This window comes from Salvelinus alpinus, chromosome 20, assembly GCF_045679555.1.
Source record: "Salvelinus alpinus chromosome 20, SLU_Salpinus.1, whole genome shotgun sequence".
Lineage (NCBI taxonomy): Eukaryota > Metazoa > Chordata > Actinopteri > Salmoniformes > Salmonidae > Salvelinus > Salvelinus alpinus.
In genome coordinates this window covers 23394083-23409809 of record NC_092105.1, presented here as the reverse complement: position 1 = coordinate 23409809, position 15727 = coordinate 23394083, and the positions used below count along the sequence as shown (strand labels likewise).

The 15727-nt window shown below is 44.2% G+C and overlaps 2 protein-coding genes across 9 annotated transcripts in view; one reads left to right on the top strand and one right to left on the bottom strand.

Annotated features, from left to right (window-relative positions):
- Positions 1 to 13274, bottom strand: part of LOC139546514 (2-Hydroxyacid oxidase 2-like) — a 32963-nt gene extending 19689 nt beyond the window's left edge. For 2 of the 4 annotated variants that reach the window (XM_071354975.1, XM_071354977.1), the window contains exon 1: positions 676 to 764. The gene's annotated coding sequence lies outside the window, so the exon portion shown is untranslated. Of the gene's footprint in view, positions 1 to 675; positions 765 to 13089 lie in introns of those variants that run through there. The other 2 variants (XM_071354979.1, XM_071354976.1) reach the window with 2 other exon arrangements.
- On the top strand, positions 2261 to 6011 carry LOC139546512 (putative nuclease HARBI1). 5 transcript variants are annotated; one of them, XM_071354972.1, is made up of 10 exons: positions 2261 to 3027; positions 3115 to 3291; positions 3382 to 3443; positions 3526 to 3612; positions 3700 to 3741; positions 3810 to 3983; positions 4063 to 4098; positions 4197 to 4751; positions 5033 to 5144; positions 5239 to 6011. In XM_071354972.1, the coding sequence occupies exons 1-7, from the start codon at positions 2964 to 2966 to the stop codon at positions 4096 to 4098; spliced, it is 642 nt and encodes a 213-aa protein (XP_071211073.1). In that variant the 5' UTR covers positions 2261 to 2963; the 3' UTR covers positions 4197 to 4751; positions 5033 to 5144; positions 5239 to 6011. The 5 variants fall into 5 exon arrangements, with proteins under 5 accessions (XP_071211073.1, XP_071211070.1, XP_071211068.1 ...); XM_071354969.1 differs by adding an exon at positions 4821 to 4936 and having other exon boundaries at positions 4063 to 4751; XM_071354967.1 differs by adding an exon at positions 4821 to 4936 and having other exon boundaries at positions 3700 to 3983.
- Positions 13275 to 15727: the final 2453 nt, after the last annotated feature.

The window sequence follows — 15727 nt, the reverse complement described above, 5'->3', positions numbered from 1 at the left end:
CTTTAGATGAGGTGACATCAAAAACCTTTAAATTAGTTGATTAAACAATGATCATACTATTTCCCATCAATTATGTCTTCTATAGAATTTGCAAGATAGACTTGTAGGTAGGGTTCAGATCCGATCAGTTCTAAAGTGTTTCTCCACAAATATCAGTCAAGTTCCATGAACATGATGTTAAAGGAATGTTAACCTGTGTCCTATAGATTGTGAATGATAAATTACCTCCCTCTCTACACCTGTCAATGTTGGTCATTTAGGCGCTCTCAATGGGAGTTCAAAGCACATTGTTATGGTACATTTCTAGAAGACCAGCTGTGTGTATTATAATAAACGTCTATGGAAAATAGCATATATATAACAGAAAATAAAATGACCTTTTGAAAAAAAAATCAAGGTTTGGTTTACTGTAGATCACATCACATGTAAATGATTATGACTTCAGATGTTTTGATATTTATCAAAGAAACCAGCTACATATCAGTTTCCAAAGAATCAGGCAGTGATGGTGGTACTGAGCAATGTACATCTTGTACATTTTGTTTACAGTGTCTTCTCCTCTCTCCCTCTCTTTCTCTCCCTCTCTCTACTATGTTAATAGATGTAGTCCTACAGTAGCTGATGTAAAAAGGCCCTGGGGGCAACCACACAGGAGGAAAATGTGAGGTGTCTTACCTTGTCCTTTAACCTGTCCTAGTTTGCTCTCGTAGCCTGTCACCTCTCATATGACACAAGTGTGCAGGGCAGGACAGTGTCAGGGGCAGGGCAACTCTAGCTCCACTCACTCCAATTGGGAGAATTCCTTTGATACCGCCCACCACTCATTCACACACACTGGCTCAATACTAACCTCCCCTGTCAGCAGTATGGGGCCCCTGTTCTCTCTTTGTACATGCCTGATAAAGGGGGGCAGATAGGATAGCATAGCAACCCTTCTCTTCAATTGTATTGATGGGTGTATGGATGGATGGGTGGGTGACTGAATGAGTGAGTGAGAGTGAGTGGGTGAGTGACCGACAGTCACATTACTTACGAGACAGTGTCCGTGTGCATTCATGTGTATCCTGTCCTCCTGGTTACAGTTGAATGACTACCGCTTTTTGGATTCTTGATTCATTATTGTCTTAATCTTTTCATGTGCACAGTACCCCATTGACTGTAAATCATTAGTGTCAAAGTCCTCTGGAAATGTCCTACAAAGTAGGCTGTATACCCACACTACACATCTTTTCACTACATAGAAAGGAGGATGGAGTAGAGAGAAAGAGAGCGAGAGAGAAACAGAGATTGATTGACACAGAGAGAGAGTGAGAAAATAAGAGTGAATTCAATAAATGTCACAGCGTCTGAACTTGCCACGAACGTAACAAAACTCCCCGAAATGTTGTTCAAGCATTCTAAAACAGCAGTGGGTGTAGTGGTGCTACATTAGATTTTGTCTCTCTATTTCATTACTACCTTGGAATTCGGTTCATTCTTAGTCAATTTTACCGCTGCAGTAACAGAGCCAGGTCTCTTAAAACAGCTCTTTGCTGAGTGTTTTATTTTGTTTTAATTGGAAGACTGTGAAGGTGCAGGCCAGGGGCTGGGGGTTGAGACTGGGGTTGGGACTCTAAAGCTTTGGCCAAGTCTCACACGTTGGCGGCCCCTCTGAGGGCCATGGGGAGGTGGCTCTGTTACCTGCTCTAAGTGAAGTGTAAATTGTGTTATTCCACAGCTGGCTCTGATGCCTATCACTGCGTCTATCTCGCTCCCAACTCCTCAGACGCGTTAGGAGAGGAGGGGAGAAAACTTCTTCCACATGCTGTCTCTCCCTCAGGCTATTGCTCGGCTAGCCCAGAACATGTTTGTTGAATTGTTAAGGTGTTCTCCTGCCCTGACAAGCATCCTCAACTCTTTCTATAAACTCTTTCTATACCTCTGTCGAAGTTGCCCTCTTTTTCTCAGTCTGAGAAAAAAATTAATTACTTTGTAGGTTTGTAGTGTCAGGTGTTTGGGTCTCATTGTTTCATTCCACCTTGCATTGAGGCCATAAAGCTGGCTGTTGATCACAGTTCTTAGATCAGGGGAAAGCAGTATGTGACCAGGGACTAGGGGTCAAATGTGTGGCAGATTTGCCACCCAACAGATTGCGTTGTGAACTGTACATGCAGTTGACTAAATTGTGAGGCTAAAAATTGGGAACGAAAGACGGTCAGATTTTAGGCCAATAAAAGTTCTTACATTTTTACTCTGATAAAAAAATAAAAAAATATTGGAGACCTGGGGCCTGTTGCACAAAAGTAGAATTAAGACATCCGGGATAAATGACTCAGCTGAGCTCAATGAAGCCAAAACATGTGCGTCCAGGCTTAATTGGTTGCACAAAGACCAAGCCAGGATGAGCAGACACGGATTCATTAAGCCAGGTGAAACCAATCCTGGATAGGTGCGCGCTCACGGCTCACTCAAATAGACCCCGCCACAGATCACAGATTAACTGATTTACCATGGCAACTAGAGCCGCGTACTTTTCCCCGTCGGAAGCACAAATCCTCATGGAGGCATACGAGGAGGTAAAAGATATAATTAAGAAGAAAGGCAACACCGCCACAGTGATAAAGCAAAGAGAAAAAGCGTGGCAAAGTATTGCAGACCGCCTGAATGCGTAAGTAGTGCACAATTACACACTCACCGCTCCGCTGAAACATCACAATTACAATTCAAATATTTAATTCACATCTCCAAAAATGCAGCTGTACTGTAATTATGAAACGGTTAAATTTTTAATTGAAATGCACTGCAGATATGAGTGAAATTGTGTAAAGTAACTCCATCACACTGTATAAAGCTATGATAAATTTTTTGATATTTTTACTGAAAACAAGACAAAAATACCAAGTAATTTTTTGCAGTGTGACTCCATTAAATGTGTGTGTGTGTGTGTGTGTGTGTGTGTGTGTGTGTGTGTGTGTAGATTAAACATGAACGGGCCAAAACGGACATGGCAGCAGGTCAAAATCAAATACAAGAACATTCTGCAGAATGGTATGGTCCCTGACTAATATTTAACAAAGCACAAGCATATATTGTACCCAGAAGGTGCCTGCTCACACATTGTCTGTACTGTTTTAGCAGTGAAAAAGAATACCCACAGACAAGGCACGGGTGGTGGGTCACCAAAGGCTGACCTTACCCCAGCAGAGGACATGGCCTTGGAGCTAAATAAAGGCAGGCCCGTCTTAGAGGGGATCCCTGGGGGGAAAGAGACGAGCATAGGTTCCTCCCAAGATGCCACCCGCTTCATTCAAGGTATGTCCTTCCATCTCTACATGGGATACAACCACATTCATATTGAATCAATTTGGACTGTCTGACTTTGGTTTACCTATTGCCTTGCAGTGTCTGGCAGCACTGTGTTCCTGTTAGAGCCACCAGCACAAGCACCAGACGATGCTGATCCAGTGAGTACTCCATCAAAGGCATACTGTAGGCCTGGCATGTCTTGTCTACTAGCTTCAATATGAATCCGATTAAATGTGATAGGGTGAAGGCCCCAGTGCAGCAGCAACAGCACATGATGGAGACGATGATGAGGAGGAGACCATCTCTCTGGATTCCAGAAGGCATGAGGTATCATGTTAAGACTGTGAAAGTACTATTTACTCTACAATGGTGAGGAGTCCTCATCAAAATCAAAAAATCTAATTTCTTTTACAGGACCCAGATGCTATACAGTGGGAAAACCAGCCTGGCAACATAGTGCGTATTAATAAAAGGACACCACATCCTGCCAAATTCCAGCTGCGCTAATTGTATTGTGTTCACAGAGCTCACAAGCTATCAGAAAGTTGTATGGCAACCACCTCCGGCGCCAAATAGAACTGGCAGACATAGACATTCAGTACAAGAAGAAAAAGATGGAAAATCTTGCACTGGAGTCCGAAATAAAAAAGAGGACAATTAGGAAACTGGACCTTGAAATAAAAAAACTTGAGAGGGAGGTGAGATATGCCTTCAATGTACACTGTATGCTAACTGTAACACAAATGTATTAATCATTATTTTTCTTTCCTCCCCCAGCTCCAAGAAGATGACACAGCTCAAAATAAAAATTAGGTATATTCTCGTAAAGTCAAGTGAGCCATGACATATGAGCTCTTATTGTGAGCACACAGGACGGTGGCATCTTTCTAAGGTTTTTTTTATTTTCCCAGCAATCAGTACAACCAAGTCATCGTTATAAGGCATCGCCCTCTTTTGCCCACCCCCCCAGCACCAGGTGTGGCCACTAGCCTATATGAAGGCCCAAAATTGTGTGTTCCTTTCTGCTCTGACAATGGCATGCCCATTCGTGCGAGATGTGGTGGATGAAGAAGCACTTGTGCTGAGGAGAGCCTTCAGGCGAGAAAGGGTCTTCAGGGACCGGTTGGACCCACTGGCCTTCCCTGATGACCATCTATATGAAAGATACAGGTTTTCTGCAGATGGCATCAGGTATCTATGCAGACTACTGGGTCCCAGGATTAAGCACCGCACTGCACGGAGCCATGCACTGAGTGTGGAGCAAATGGTTTGTGTGGCCTTGCGCTTTTTTGCTAGTGGAGCCTTCCTGTACTCAGTGGGGGATGCAGAACAGCTGAACAAGGCCACAATTTGCCGCACAATAAGGAGTGTGTGTCTGGCTATCAAAGCATTAGCAGATGTCTTCATCTCCTTCCCTGGCCACAGAAGACTCTGTGACATCAAAGAGGAGTTCTATAGGATTGCAGGTAAGAGGATCTACAAATTACAGGACAACTGTTAACACATAGTAGGATACTCATTACTTTGTGTGACAGGTTTCCCCAATGTCATTGGTGCAGTGGACTGCACACACATAAGGATAAAAGCCCCCTCAGGTGCCCATGAGGCCGATTTTGTGAATAGGAAATCCTTTCACAGCATTAATGTTCAGGTGAACATAACTTTTTGATATTGTCCATTGACGAACACTCTGCATTGCCAGTGATGTGCATTGATTGGTGTAATATTCCTCATCTTATGATTTCAGATGGTCTGCAATGCTGACTGTGTGATCAGCAATGTTGTGGCAAAATGGCCTGGCTCAGTCCATGACTCCAGAATCTTTCGAGCCTCTGAAATCTATCAGTGCCTATCACAAGGTAAGCCACACAACCCCTATTTATAACCATCATGGCTGTGTCAAGAATATCACTGTGTTTATGAGGTAGTAATGATGAGATTTTGTGTTGACAGGTGAATTCTCTGGTGTGTTGCTGGGAGACAGGGGGTATGGCTGCCAGCCTTTTCTCCTGACACCTTTCACAGACCCCCAGGAAGCACAGCAGGCCTACAACCATGCCCATGCCAGGACCAGGGCCAGAGTTGAAATGACCTTTGGCCTCCTGAAGGCACGCTTTCACTGCCTTCACAAATTAAGGGTCAGCCCTGTTAGGGCATGTGATATTACTGTGGCTTGTGCTGTCCTCCACAATGTGGCCTGCCTGAGGAAGGAGAGGGCCCCCAGAGTGCCACCAGCCATGGACTGGGACAATCCGGCAATCTTCCCTGATGACGACAGTGGTCGGCTGCTGAGGGACCAATATGTGTTGAATTATTTTAGTTAGTATGTGTGCTTTCAATTTTGGTTAAATATGTCCTGCGGTGGCAGAGGAATTTGGGTTTTTTTGGGTTCGTTTTTTGACGAATTTGGCCTCTTATGATGTTTGTGCGGTATACTGTGTGTAATACAAGGCTGCAGGGAGGCTACTGCATCCATTCATTTGTCTGTTCAGTTGATGTGTATGGATTTGTCCTGCATTTATTTTAGTGTGCAGACATGCAGGGTGTGTTATATACAGACCTTTGAATGTGTATGTATCATTTTGTATAATATGCTTGGATTCTGTGCTTTCCATCTTGTAGAGTCACTGTGACTTCAGTTTCGAAAGGAGCTGATGGTTTACCTGCTTTGTTTTGTCCTTATTCAATAAAGGAACATAATGTTACACATTGTGTTTTTATATTCATATGGAATGTGTATTTGTTTATATGACAGAGTACTAGGGCCACACTGAAGAAAAAGGATAAAGTCATAAATTTATGAGGCTGGTTCTTTCTGCAGAAAAGCTACATATTGTTTTTACAGTTTTGATACTTATGACAATGTGATACTTAATATTCTGGCACATCAGCATGTCTTTGTTTATGAAACCATACTGAAGTACAATTTCACGAAATGCCCCACATCTGTCATTTTAACAACTGTCCTCCTTTAAAACAACTGGTTACAATATTATGACTTGTGTTTTTTTCCCCTCTGTGGCCCTAATATTCTATCATTTTATATATAGCCTTATAGTCTATGGGAAACTGTAAATTATCTAATGATAGCAACATCATCTAAAAATCATTTTTTATCCAAAATCATTGAAATTAATGATCACAAACGTTTAAATAATAACAGTGGGTCTAGTTATATGTGATAACAATGTATAGTGAGCAGTGAAATAACTATTGGTTTCCATTTGTGGTGACTGCTGACTGACATTAGGGATGAGATTAAATAGATCCTGGAATTTAGCCTGGTCTGGAGCAGGCTAGCTCCACAGAATAAATCTCCATGGTAATTTATACCATAACATATCCTCCTGCCCCCTATCCATCTTTAGTGCAACCGGATTACGGATCAATTGAGCCAGGATCACCAAGATATCCTGGCTTAATCCCTTATCCTAGTTTTGTGCAACAGGCCCCTGTTCTAAGAATGCAGCAATCAAAATAAACACATTATACAGAAATCCACAATGCAGTGACAGCAGGTGTAAGCCCCATCTGTTACACAGGCACAGATATACAGTAGTTGTTTCTCTGCTTCTCTACTGTAGAGTGAACAGTAGAGTGAAAAAGCCCTAAAGTGAACACATGAGTTGCTGTAAATGTCATGTACTGGATGAATGATGGATGTCTCCAGTGTTTAATGCCTGGGAGAGACAGGGAGCATAACTCACAGTTTAACTGACAATGAGCCGTCATGATTCATCTATACTCTGTATTCTCACTCCTCTCATCTACAGTAACTGCATGGGAGACTTTCCAGCCAGCACATTTGGTTCCTTGGAAGCTGTGGGAATGTACGTTTTTGGTTTCCAATTGGTTCCGGGAACAAAGCCATACGTTTCCTGACTGGTAAAACTGATAGTTTTAACGTTCTGAGAAAAGAAGTGAAAATTGAACATTAATCTATTACTTGCAGGGAGGTTCTGAGAATGTTTTACTATGGTTTCTGAAAGTTTTCCAGGGAGGTTTAATTAACACTATTTGGAGTTTTGTTAAATAACTTTCGCTGAATGTTTCAATTAGAGTTTTCATAACACTGCTAGATTATTTTGGGTATACTTTATTGAACTCCAAGGACACATGACAACTCACATGAAACAGGACACATTCAATTAATTTCCTTAGGCATTAATTATGCAAACTAGGGCTGACCCCAATTAGTCTACTGGTCAATTGTTTGGTTGTTAGGCTGTTGTTCGATTGTTTTAGTCGAGCAGTAATAAATATATACTGTATATATTTGCGCCCATCTCAGTGAACTAATCCATTGTGGAGGCCTAGACTAAATGCCAATTTATGCTTGATCCGAAAATGTGGTCGGAGGCTCCATATGGAGGGTGTGATGCGATTGCAGAGCCCCCAGAGGCATGCAGAGGCCAAATCAAGTTCCGTACGGCTTCGCCATGCGCCTCGGTTGACGGTAGAAAACACAAACTCACTTATTTGACAACAGCTCAGCACTGCTCCGCGAAGCGCAAGAAGTATGAATGCCCTGACTTCTGCTGAGGCCATATCACCGTAAATGCTGCACGGCCAATGCAGACGTCGGATTGACCATGCGTCCAGATGCACAATGCCGTCAGTAGAGGATGCCTGGTCATTCTTTAAAAGTGCCTTCCTCACCATCTTAAATAAGTATGCCCCTTTCAAAAAATGTAGAACCAGGAACAGATATAGCCTTTGGTTCTCTCCAGACCTGACTGCCCTTGACCAGCACAAAAACATCCTGTGGCGTTCTGCATTAGCATCGAATAGCCCCCGTGATATGCAACTTTTCAGGGAAGTTAGGAAAAAATATACACAGGCAGTTAGGAAAGCTAAGGTTAGCTTTTTCAAGAAGAAATTTGCATCCTGTAGCACAAATTCAAAAAAGTTCTGGGACACTGTAAAGTCCATGGAGAATAAGAGCACCTCCTCCCAGCTGCCCACTGCACTGAGGCTAGGAAACACTGTCACCACTGATAAATCCACTATAATTGAGAATTTCAATAAGCATTTTTCTACGGCTGGCCATGCTTTCCGGCTGGCCATGCCTACCCCTACCCCGGTCAACAGCCGTGCACTCCGCACAGCAACTCGCCCAAGCCTCCCCCATTTCTCCTTCACCCAAATCCAGATAGTTGATGCTCTGAAAGAGCTGCAAAATCTGGGCCCCTACAAATCAGCCGGGCTAGACAATCTGGACCCTCTCTTTTTAAAATGATCTGACGAAATTGTTGCAACCCCAATTACTAGCCTGTTCAACCTCTCTTTCGTATCGTCTGAGATTCCCAAAGATTGGAAAGCTGCCGCGGTCATCCCCCTCCTCAAAGGGGGAGACACTCTAGACCCTAACTGCTACAGACCTATATCTATCCTACCCTGCCTTTCTAAGGTCTTTGAAAGCCAAGTTAACAAACAGATCCCCGACCATTTTGAATCCCCCGTACCTTCTCCGCTATGCAATCTGGTTTCCGAGCTGGTCATGGGTGCACCTCAGCCACGCTCAAGGTCCTAAACGATATCATAACCGCCATCGATAAGAGACATTACTGTGCAGCCGTATTCATCGACCTGGCCAAGGCTTTCGACTCTGTCAATCACCACATTCTTGTTGGCAGACTCAATAGCCTTGGTTTCTCAAATGACTGCCTCACCTGGTTCATCAACTACTTCTATGATAGAGTTCAGTGTGTCAAATCAGAGGGCCTGTTGTCCGGACCTCTGGCAGTCTCTATGGGGATGCCACAGGGTTCAATTCTTGGGCCGACTCTCTTCTCTGTATACATCAACGATGTCGCTCTTGCTGCTGGTGATTCTCTGATCCACCTCTACGCAGACGACACCATTCTGTATACTTCTGGCCCTTATTTGGACACTGTGTTAACTAACCTCCAGACGAGCTTCAATGCCATATAACTCTCCTTCCGTGGCCTCCAACTGCTCTTAAATGCAAGTAGAACTAAATGCATGCTCTTCAACCGATCTCTGCCCGCACCTACCCCCCTGTCCAGCATCCCTACTCTGGACAGTTCTGACTTAGAATATGTGGACAACTACAAATACCTAGGTGTCTGGTTAGAATGTAAACTCTCCTTCCAGACTCACATTAAGCATCTGTAATGGATTTCCTCTTCGTCTGAAGAGGAGTAGCAAGAATGTGCAGCGTCGTAAGTGTCCATAATGAGATATTTAATAAATCAACAGAACACTTAACAAAAGTACAAACAAACAACCGAAACAGTCCTGTATGGTACAGACACAGACACAGGAAACATAAAAAGCAATCTACGGTCAGGGCGTGACAGTACCCCCCCCCCCCCAAAGGTGCAGACTCCGGCCGCAAAACCTGAACCAATAGGGGAGGGTCTGGGTGGGCATTTCACCGCGGTGGCGGCTCTGGTGCGGGACGTGGAACCCGCTCCACCTTAGTCTTGGCCCACTTAGGTGGCGCTTCTGGAGCGGGGACCCTTACCGCCGACCCCGGACCGGGGACCCTCGCAGCGGGCAGGAGGGAGACTCTGGCTGCTCCGGACAGGAGGGAGACTCTGGCTGCTCCGGACAGGAGGGAGACTCTGGCTGCTCCGGACAGGAGGGAGACTCTGGCTGCTCCGGACAGGAGGGCGACACTGGAGGTTCCGGACAGGAGGGCGACGCTGGAGGCTCCGGACTAGAGGGCGTCGCTGGAGGTTCCGGACTAGAGGGCGTTGCTGGAGGCTCCGGTCTAGAATGCGTTGCTGGAGGCTCCGGACTGACGTCCTTCGTTGGAGGCCTCATGCCATGGATCCTCACCGGAGGCTTCATGCCATGGATCCTCACCGGAGGCTTCGTGCCATGGATCCTCACAGGAGGCTTCGTGCCATGGATCATCACCGGAGGCTTCGTGCCATGGATCCTCACCGGAGGCTTCGTGCCATGGATCCTCACTGGAGGCTTCGTGCCATGGATCATCACTGGAGGCTTCGTGCCATGGATCATCACTGAAGGCTTCGTGCCATGGATCATCACTGGAGGCTTCGTGCCATGGATCATCACTGGAGGCTTCGTGCCATGGATCATCACTGGAGGCTTCGTGCCATGGATCATCAATGGAGGCTTCTTGCCATGGATTATCACTGGATTGGAGAGACACACAGAAAGCCTGGCTCTGGGAGAAGGCACAGGACTCACCAGGCTGGGGAGACATGCAGGAGGGTTAGTGCTGAGCACAGACACAGAACTCACCAGGCTGGGGAGACATGCAGGAGGCCTTGTCCTTGGCCGAGGCACCGGATGCACTGGACCGTGGAGGCGCACTGGCGGTCTCGAGCACAGAGCTAGCACCACTCGTCCTGGCTGGATTCCCCCTGTAGCCCGGCAAGTGCGGGGAGTTGGAACAGGCCGCACTGGGCTGTGCTGGCGAACTGGAGACACCGTGCGTAGGGCTGTGCAGTATACCCCGGGCCGAGGAGACGCACTGGAGACCAGATGCGCTGAGCCGGCATCATCCCTCCTGGCTCGATGCCCACTCTAGCCCGGCCGATTCGAGGAGCTGTGATGTAGCGCACCGGGCTATGCGTGCGCACTGGGGTCATCGTGCGCTGGGGACATCGTCCCCCGCATAACACGGTGCCTGCCCAGTCACTCTCTCGCCACGGTAAGCACGGGGAGTTGACTCAGGTCTCCTACCTGAGTCCACCAATCTACCCGTGTGCCCCCCCCCCCCAAAAAAAAAAATTCTGGGGCTGCCTCTTGCGCCCGTTACCTCGCGCCAATTCCTCGTAGTGGCGCCGCTCCGCTCTAGCTGCCTCCAGCTCCTCTTTCGGACGGCGATACTCCCCCGGCTGTGCCCAGGGTCCTTTGCCGTCCAAAATTTCCTCACCATGTCCAGGAATCCAGAACCCTCTGCTCCTGGTTACCACACTGCTTGGTCCTTTTCTGGTGGGTGGTTCTGTAACGGATTTCCTCTTCGTCTGAAGAGGAGTAGCAAGGATCGGACCAATGTGCAGCGTGGTAAGTGTCCATAATGAGATATTTAATAAATCAACAGAACACTTAACAAAAGTACAAACAAACAACCGAAACAGTCCCGTATGGTACATACACAGACACAGGAAACATACAAAGCAATCTACGGTCAGGGCGTGACAGCATCTCCAATCCAAAATTAAATCTACAATTGACTTCCTATTTCGCAACAAAGCATCCTTCACTCATGCTGCCAAACACACCCTCGTAAAACTGACTATCCTGCCGATCCTTGACTTCGGCGATGTAATTTACAAAATAGTCTCCAACACTCTACTCAGCAAATTGATTGCAGTCTATCACAGTGCCATCCGTTTTGTCACCAAAGCCCCATATACTACCCACCACTGCGACCTGTATGCTCTCATTGGCTGGCCCTCGCTTCATACTCGTCGCCAAACCCACTGGCTCCAGGTCATCTACAAGTCTCTGCTAGGTAAAGCCCCGCCTTATCTCAGCTCACTGGTCACCATAGCAGCACCCACCCGTAGCACGCGCTCCAGCAGGTATTTCTCACTGTTCACCCCCAATGCCAGTTCCTCTTTTGGCCGCCTTTCCTTCCAGTTCTCTGGTGCCAATGACTGGAACCAAAATCACTGAAGCTGGAGACTCATATCTCCCTCATTAGCTTTAAGCACCAGCTGTCAGAACAGCTCACAGATCACTGCACCTGTACATAGCCCATCTGTAAACAGCCCATCCAACTACCTCATCCCCATACTGTATTTATTTATTTATCTTTCTCCTTTGAACCATAGTATCTTTACTTGCACATTCATCTTCTGCACATCTACCATTCCAGTGTTTAATCCAGTGTTTAATTGCTAAATTGTAATTACTTCGCCACCATGGCCTATTTATTGCCTTACCTCCCTTATCTTACCACATTTGCACAATAGATTTTTCTTTTTTCTACTGTATTATTGACTGTATGTTTGTTTATTCCACGTGTAACTCTGTGTTGTTGTATGTGTCGAACTGCTGTGCTTTATCTTGGCCATGTCGCAGTTGTAAATGAGAACTTGTTTTCAACTAGCCTACCTGGTTAAATAAAGGTGAAATTAAACAAATAAAAATAAATAAAAATGCACTTCTCTCTCCAGAATGCGCTCTCTCCCGCCAATTTGTGCACATTCGTTGTTTCATAACATCATTGTGTGAATTGTTTGTATTTGATTGTTAGTGTATATCAATTCCCCTTTACATATATCACCAGTAGTACATTTACTGTTAATTCCTGTCATTTCTCATCTACAAAGTTTGTTACTTTGTTAATGGGAATTTCTGTTAATGCACTCAATATTATTATTCCAGTCTTTCTGTTATCATTGTCAGAGTGGACACATTGTTTGCAGAGCGTAAAACATATTCTACACTTGTGAGAAAGAATTGATTTATTTAATTCCATTTACGGGTTTTGTCAATTTATTCATTATCTTTTGTTTGCAGCGCTCCTGTCAATGTCGAGTTAGGACGCACATGCATAGAAGTAGGCCCATAGGCTAAACATAGGCATATAAATGTGTACATTTGGGGATCTGATAGTATTTCTGATCGGCTTAACGCACCACGACTAATGACCTGTGGAGCTTCTCAAAGTAATGTTTTCTTCACCTCAAACAGCAAGCAAACAAAGTCTGTTTTTACATCCATTGATAATTGCAATAGTTCCTCAATGTATTTGAAAAATCTTTCCAGCCCTCTCTCTTTCGATAACCACTCAGCGTGAAAGGGAAAAATGTCATGCTCTGATCCAGTGGAAACGTCATAAAACAGGCCTACCTGATTACTTCTTATCATTGCTTGACTTGGACTGAAATAGGTGCTGGTACTCATTTTGGGTGCTGGTACTGTTTATATTCAGGTGCAAGAGCTACACAATACTTTTGAGCTAATATTCTACAAGAGCAACAGGAGCTCAAGCAGTAGAACATTTGAGGTGCCGGTCCTCAGCTCTGGTGAGCTCCTGCCCAAGTCGAGCACTGCTTCTTATCCCTTGCGCAAATAGCCGACAGCTGTGTCTGTCCCGAGCTCACTGGCACAGGAAACTCTGAGGGCCCAGCATATTTTACACAATGTTGTTAGTTCGCTAGGGCAAGCTTCTGGTCGGACCCAAGTTAATAATTGATACAATGTTTCAAGTTTGTTGCAGACAGGCCATAAGTAGACAATGTGATTTATAGAATATTTATTTTTATCAGGATATTTTCTACCTGCAGGCTGCAATGTTTTTATTTGTCGGCTTTATGTAGGCTATTTTTACATAGTTGGCAATGGCAATAGAAGTTACTTTTTAGGTTTGTATCATTTTCATTTAGATTTTTATAGAATTTTGATTAACCACATGACAGGAGAGTAATGGCAGAATCTGCGAAGCCAGCAGGAGCGGGAGGAGAACAGTTCGGTCAGGTGAAGTTTTTTCTTCTTCTGGTTATCTTGATCTCTGGCGCCCTCTTGAGGCATTTGTCTTATTCATCAAACCGTAAACTTTAAGCATCAGACAAGGTCAATGCATATTGTTGATTTATTAAAACACATAGAGTGTGTCTATATATGGAAAAATACACGTTTAAAAAATTTGGTTGAAAGAACAGACGACTTTCTGTCGACCAATATATTATTTTAGTCGGGGACAGCCCTAACACAAACACATTTTTTTATTTATTGTGACTCGATATCAGTGAGAGTCAAACAAATAATATTCTGTTCTCTATCCGTGGAATGAGTCCACTGCGCCACCAAGATTAATATAGCATGCCATGTTTTGTTACACATACAAAGATGTTCATTTTAGTCTATTCAAACAGACCCCAGTTCAAAGGAAACAAGCACCCATTAAGATCAGGTGTGGCCAATTAGTGGGCGCAGCCAACACACCTGATCACACTTAACAAGATAGAGAATAGTGAGATTTTTGTTGATGCTGAGAATGGAATGTACAGTACCAGTCAAAAGTTTGGACACCCCTACTCATTCAAGGGGTTTTCTTTATTTTTACTATTTTCTACATTGTAGAATAATAGTGAAGACATCAAAACGATGAAATAACACATATGGAATCAAGTAGTAACCCAAAAAGTGTTAAACAAATCAAAATATATTTTACATTTGAGATTATTCAAAGTAGCCAGCCTTTGCCTTGATGACAGCTTTGCTGGAATGAGTAGGTGTGTCCAAACTTTTGACTGGTACTGTATATGTTTTTAAATAACATTCTTAGAATGCTCTCTGAATGTTACTAAAGTTTTCTTGTGGTTTTCATGGAAAGTTGTCTTAACGTTCTTGGGACAGTTTGAGAACATGACTTTAAATAGAACCATGAGGTAACCTGTAGGAAACATTATGCTGAAGTGCTGAAATTCCCAAAGAAGAATGTTGTTTGTTAACATTCTCTGAACTATTTCAGAACCTTATCAATGTCAAACCAGTTGGAGAACGTTCTTAGAACATTACTATTACCTAAAATTGAAATTAAATGTAATCGTGTTTGAACTTTTTGGAAAAGTCCTGTTAAAGTAATGAAACACCAAGAAAAAATCATTTTTTTGTCAAGTTCCTTAAATGTGCTGAGACTGTTCCAAAGCCAAGCAACTATCCTGAACAATTCCCAGAAAGTTGTGGGAAGGTTATATGCAAAATAACCATAGGACAACCACGCTCTCAACAAGATATCAGAAACATATGGTTCTCAGAACGTTATGTGCTAGCTGGGTTCATACTGCTCCCTAAGCTGTCACAATATTTTCAGGTTGTTTTCAGGGTTCTTTTGATGTTCTTGTGCTAAGAAAGGTTGATTGGTAGTGTTCAGCACTCTGGACAGCTCTCATGCGGGACAAGGGGTAACTTTTAAATGTCTTTGGACAAATGTAGTACAGTGTATTCCGTAGGTGTGTGTGTGTTTCTCAGGCCTGTCCGTCAGGCCTGTGTGTGTTAATGCCATCTGTCTGAGACACCAAGGGAGACTTCTCTGTCACGTCAGTTAGTTTTACAGGAGAGCCAAAGGCCCAGAGCCAGAGTCTCTCTAAAGTCCTGCCAGCATCTATCTACACTGGACATCAGCCCTACTCCAGCCTCTATATATAAATCAGATAGAACAGGTCTCCCTATAGTTCTACTCGATTAAAATCTATTTGTCTGCCTCTCCTTATCCAAAGTGAAAGTATAAAGCCAACAATAAACCTTTTATGTCCTCTTATCTTAGTCCACTTTTTTACTGGGGTGAATATTTGTGCGTGCCTCTAGAGACAGACAGGATGAAAGCAGACATGAACGACTTGAAAGACATGATGACGCCTGACTCGTTATAACTTTGCCGTTTGTTGTAAATATCTTGGAATGAATCTGTCAGATCATCCAAAATCCAGCAAGTTTCAATCCCAATTCTTTGATTTAGTATGCCTATGAAATAAGAGCAGGATAA